Genomic DNA, 6,000 nt, shown 5'->3' with positions numbered 1-6,000 from the left:
CTGTGCAATAGGACAGCACAGACTATGCAGTGAAGGGACATGGTGGCTGAGAGGACCTTCTCGTTCCTTGAATCTTCAACTGTTCAGGGTAGTGATGAGGGCTGTACAAGCTAGACAGAGCAGAAACAACTTTATCCTAAACACTACGGGAGACGCTCCAAGATTTCAGTTTTACTTTGTGGCTTGCCATGTGACTTGCTCCAAAGAGCTTGAGTGTCTCATGGATGGAGGAAAACAGAGTCCTTCATGATGTTTTCCCTCCATGTTCATTTTTAATACTATTGCTCACCTGTCAAAGTATTTTTGATGTACATTGAAAAGTAGCATTACATTTAGAGTGGCAGCACGCAGACCATCTTTTACTCTTCCTTGCACATAATATTCAAGGCAAAAAAAGAGGTAGCACTTCCCCTTCCTCCCACGTTGTTAAAAAACAGAAAAGCAAAACAATAAAAACTCACGAACACAGAAGAGCTGAAATTCATTCATAACTTAGGACAACAATGCCCAGATTATCTTTATTGAATGCTGTACATCCACACACATAGAATACAAAACATTTCAAGTTTTTTTCTGTTAATTTCTTCTCTTTATATGTCTGCCAGCAGTACTTTAATTATACCAACCCGTATTCAATAGTACCTTAAAAACAGTGGAATTAAAAGTTTAAAAAGGGGAAGAAACTGCTGATTGTCAAAAAATAGGAAACATTAAGAATATTAAATCTTACAAAATTCACACATGAAAATAATCACTAAAAGTGAGAATTTTATTTTTCATTATCAATTGAGAGACACTTGCTAATGTAATTTCTACAACCACGTATTTAGACGAAGTGTTCTACTGCCAACTGCAAAATATGAAAATCATGATATTAATGCTTGTGCAGCTATTCATAGTAGTTGAGAAGCAATTAACTAAAACAAGGTTTACTAGATGCCTAAGAAAAACTGTTACCTAATTATCGCAAAAGATATGTTAAGTATAATTAGTATAAAATGTCAAAAGATTCTACCCTATACTGAATCTAAAAATAGATTAAAAAAAAATCACGTATCAGGCAAGAGACCTCTGTGCAGAGAATCCCATGTAAACAAAGTTGATCAAAATAACATACCTCCATGGTATAAATTGAATGCTAATCTTAAAAGAAAAACAAATAAAAATTCACACCTTTCTGTATTTTTCAATATAAACCTTTTAAAACATTTTCTACTTCAGTTTAGCAGATTATCTATCAGAAGGCTACTCCGACTGGAAACGTGGCACAATCTACCCCACTTCAATTCCAATAACCTTTCAGGTTTTGTCTTGAGAAAATGAGACTGAAAAGGTTCCTCTTTGTAAGCACAGCTCATGCGTGTTACAATGCACTTTATCTCCACAAGGGTAAAAGCATGATAGTTCTTACCACAAGTGGGAAGTACCGCTGCTCTTAACAGAACAGCTACTTGATTTCTGGTTTTGAACTTCAAGCACCAAGATAGCTAGGAGTTTCATTTTTCAAATGAGAGATGTCCCTGATTCTTACCATTCTGTATTAAATGAAAAGCCTTGCATCACAGTAAAAAAAACAAAAACAAAAAACAGTTGCATTCATGGCTACAGAACATTTAGCCATCAGCTTCAGCATAAAATAGAATTTCCATCTTTATACTCCTATTATTTCTCCATTGCTGTCTATTAACTTCACCCAATTTGAATAAATCTTAATATAATTTCCTTACAATGTTGGAAGCAACATACTTAAGATGCAAATCAAGACTTAAGTATTGATAATAATGCTTATCAAAAACAAGATTAAATGCAAATTCATTTGAGAAAACATACATAAATATACATGAAAACATCATGAATACAATACTGAAATATAATTCACAGCTTAATGACTGCCAGAAAAATAATCAGCAGAATTTTGTTTCCAGCTCAAAAATTGAGCAAGCTACATGATCTCTGCAATGTTCAACACATTAATCACATCTTTTGTAATACATAAAGAATACCAAGATTATCAACAGTCACATAAACTTTGAAATTAGGGGACACGTGTATTGACTTGAGGTTTGTTCCATTTGTGTAGAAGGTTTGTAAGGATTCTCCAGTAGTTACGTTCCACCACTATAAAATATAATACACTTTCAGTTAGTTAAAATAAGGTTAGAATAAATTACATAAACAGGCCAAGCATGGTAAGCCCAACTGACTGCTTCCTCCAAAGAAGCAGAATTAAAGGAGAAAAATACAAGCACTCTTAAACAGAAAAGGTTTAGAAAAGGACAAATTACTAAGACTTTCAGATGAAAAGAAAATTGAACACCTTCAGTCTTTTTGAAGTTAAACTAAACATGTAAAATATTAAATACAGCAGTAAGATTAAATTTACGCACTGTCCTATATCCCTGTCAGAAAATATAACCAAAAGAAGTGAATTGTAACACATCTAAAATTTAAAAGATGTATTTTTATATAATCAAATGAATACATGAAACTCATTGCCAGACAATATAATTGAAAGTAAAAGGTCAGCTGGATTCACGAAAGGATTAATCTTTTTCACAGTTGTAACCATTTACAGTTATGTTAACAGCACAGACTTTTTTTTAAAATGAGGTTATAAATGTTATTTTTTAAGACTATAGCATAATTGCTAATAACAACTATATAGGAAAACCTTCTACCATGAGTTTATTCCATAACTGTACACTTATTTCACTTTTCTTAATATTACTCTCACAAAAACTACAGACCACATGAATCAAATGCAATCCAACACAAAGCTGTTACTTTGTTGAGGTCAATCTTCCAAAAAGAAGTCCACCATCTATTCCTGCAACATTTGACTGCGGTAGCAAAGTACAGAAATAGATTAAATTTAGTTTAGATCATCTATAAAAGCACATGATATATTACTACTTGTAAGTTTACTCATCTCATGAAATATGTAACAGTTGTGTGCATAGTGTGGTTTTGCAGCTACAAAACTATAGCATTCTGATTAAAAACACCTTTCCCAAAGTGCCTGTTATTCAATGGAGACCCAGAAAATCAGCATCTTAATCAGTTCTTGAACCGCTGTTGACAGGAAAAATGATCAGGTGTTGAGTCAGTGTGTACCACTCACACAGCAAGCTCAACAGTATGTAGCAAAATGCACCTCACCTATGAATAAGATGACTCATTTGTTTAAACGTATCTTCCATGTAACACTAAAACCCAACGCAGACCAATTTTCAGAGAACCAGACTTCTGAAGTGTTTTAGACCTTCACTAACTAGTATTTCCCCTACAAAAAGGGGGGGGGGGGGGGAACATCACATATATCAACCTGTAGGTCTAGAATGAAAAGTTATAGTGACTGAATGAGGTCCCAGCGATTAGAAGGCGGCAAATGTCTCACCCGTTTTCAAAAAGGGCAAGAAGGAAGATGCTGGGGATTACAGGCCAGTCACCCTCACTGCAGTTCCTGGGAATATTATGGAGCAAGTCTTCTGGAAGCCATTATGAGTCATGTGAAGGACAAGAAGGTGATAGTGAACTACCAGCATGGATTTACTAAAGGCAAATCATGCTGAGCAAGCTGACCACCCTTCTGTGACAAGAATGATGGCTCTGTAGATGAGCGGAGAGCTGTGAATGTGATTCACCTCAACTTTAGCCAGGCCTTCAACACAGTCTCCCATAGTATGCCTGTAGCAAAATTGGAGAGATTGAGAGTGGAGTGCCAGATTCAAAAAATAGTAGTGAGCAGTTCAGTCACTGTGTCCAGTTTTGAGTTCCCCCCCAATACACAAGAGACATTGACAAACTGGAGCAGGTCCAGCACAGAGCCACCGAGATGTTGGGGGCCTGAAACATGTCGTAGAAGAGAGTGCAAGCACTGAGTTTGTTTAGTCTGAAGAAGAAAAGGCTAGGGAGGATTTAACTGCTGCCTTCAACTACCAAAAAGAGGGTTAGAGATGCCAGAGTCAGGCTTCTCTCTCAGAGCCCAGAGAGGCCCCTGATGGAGACACATAAAACTCGACTGGGCAAGGCCCTGAGCAACTGAGCCCTGCTTTGAGCAAGGGGATAGACTTCTTGAGTCCCACAGGCTCCTAACAATCTAAAGCGTTCTATGACTTGTTGAAGCATCACATCATACTTTCTAACCACAAGACAAAACTGGAAGCAAGCTGGAAACAAGCAGCATGTCGTGTTCTTTAATACAAAATGAATGCAAGAAAACGATGCATTTTCAATGCTAAACTAGAAAATTCAACACTCCTTGTTAAACAATTACTAACTGACTTCAAAGAGTTAAGCTGGTAGCATATCCAAGGGCTCAACCATTGACCAGCTATCAACTAGTCTACAGCAGTCTGAAAGACACAGTTGTCCACAGCTGTCTCCACAACCATCAGTTCTGCTCCCCAAAATTTCTACTAAAGGGTATTAATATTGCATGAGGAAAACAATAATCATATTTAAATTCATGAGAAATTTACAGTTATGAGGAACTAACAGACTGAAAGAAAGATCACCTTTTCCCCTTCCCAAAAACATATGCCCAGGAGATGTCTGAACCAATGAAAGACTGATGAAAAAGACTGATTTCCTCAGTTTCAACATGCCTCCTTCCAAAGAATATTTATAGAAAGACCGTTAAGGCAGAATATTCCCAATTGCAGTTCCTTCCAAATTTCTGTTTAGGAAAAAAATTAAAAGCTCAGTATCTTAAACAAAAAAAACCCTGCAAAAGAGAGCAGTTTCCTGCTCATTATAAAGAACATGATTGCAGCTGAAATTGAGTGGATTTTAAGGTAGACAGAAATGACTGAGATCTTTAATATTAAGATATTAATGAAAGATTTTCCTAACAAAAATCTGAAGCTCATAACTGCATCTTGAGCTTTGTGAGCAACAGAACACACAGAATTCAAAAGCAAACTCCATCCTAGGAATCTAAAGGCTTCTTAAAATACATTTTCAGGGGCTTTCATATTTAAGGAAAAAAGCGAAATTTGCAAGACAGTTGGGAAGACGGAGCAGTCCTGTGATAAGTAGACCATTTCACATTTGTTTCTTTGAAGTGGTTTACACTTCCCTTTAAAATTATCCAAGTATTGCCTTTTAATGATGTATGTTACAACATTTTGTTGTTTTTTAAGGCTTACCTTAAGATAGCCTCCAGACGACACAAGCATCTCATTGTCAGGAGAAAACGAGAGGTCTGTTACCCAACCACCATGTGTTGGTTCTCCTTCATCTACAGTAACTGGGAAGCAGAAGTGAAGTAATTCACCTGTTAAAGTATTCCAAATCTGAGAGAGAAAAGGTTATTTATGTATGTATGTGTGTATGTATGTATGTATGTAAACTTAACGGAAAGAAAAAGCTCCACTGAGGAAAGCCAAAACATATTTTTCCATATTAAAGCAAAAATCTTCGTAAATAAGCATTCTACCTGAAGTGACAAAATAATTCTGAAAAGCTACTCTGCTCTTACAACTGTATCATCTACAGAGGATTTAATCACACATGTGATTCACTGGAGAATTATCAGTAAATAATGTGAATCATAGTTCCTCGAAATTCATGGAACATAAACCCATCAGTATGGTTACAAACCACTACTGCCATGTGTTTATGTGGCAAAGCATCAGGGGTGAAAATGTGTAGATTAGTGGAGACTTGCACTATATTTCATTTCCTTTTCTTTATATTCATTACATAAGCCTTTTTTCCCCAAAAACTAGATTTAAAGCATTTTAAGAAACTATAGTTTCTCAACAGATAATCCAAAATTCCACACACAAAAAACAGGGAAAATAAGACAAGTTCAAAAGCCCATCTTTATCCAATGTTATGCCTTCATGCATTTATTTTGCATAGTTCTTTTAGATGTTTGCCGTACTTCTATTTCAGTCATACCATCATACTATTTTTTTTAAAGCAGCTCCTGCTTTACTACCTTTTCCAAATGTCCTTCATGCCTGTGGTAAGCCGAGACACAGCTACTTCATG

The 6,000-nt window shown here is 36.0% G+C and overlaps 1 protein-coding gene across 8 annotated transcripts in view; it reads right to left on the bottom strand.

The window, feature by feature from the left end:
* Positions 1 to 475: 475 nt before the first annotated feature.
* Positions 476 to 6,000, bottom strand: part of APAF1 (apoptotic peptidase activating factor 1) — a 34,795-nt gene continuing 29,270 nt past the window's right edge. For 6 of the 8 annotated variants that reach the window (XM_026123179.2, XM_026123182.2, XM_026123181.2 and 3 more), the window contains 2 exons: positions 5,151 to 5,297; positions 476 to 2,118 (listed from right to left, as the gene is read on the bottom strand). In XM_026123179.2, the coding sequence (XP_025978964.1) occupies positions 1,975 to 2,118; positions 5,151 to 5,297 (291 nt within the window). In that variant the 3' untranslated portion in view covers positions 476 to 1,974. Of the gene's footprint in view, positions 2,841 to 5,150; positions 5,298 to 6,000 lie in introns of those variants that run through there. The other 2 variants (XM_064510536.1, XM_064510543.1) reach the window with 2 other exon arrangements.

The sequence above is a fragment of the Dromaius novaehollandiae genome, chromosome 1 (assembly GCF_036370855.1).
Source record: "Dromaius novaehollandiae isolate bDroNov1 chromosome 1, bDroNov1.hap1, whole genome shotgun sequence".
NCBI classification, from domain to species: Eukaryota; Metazoa; Chordata; class Aves; order Casuariiformes; family Dromaiidae; genus Dromaius; species Dromaius novaehollandiae.
Note: the sequence above shows the minus strand (reverse complement) of the source record. Positions and strands in the feature narration are given on the sequence as shown.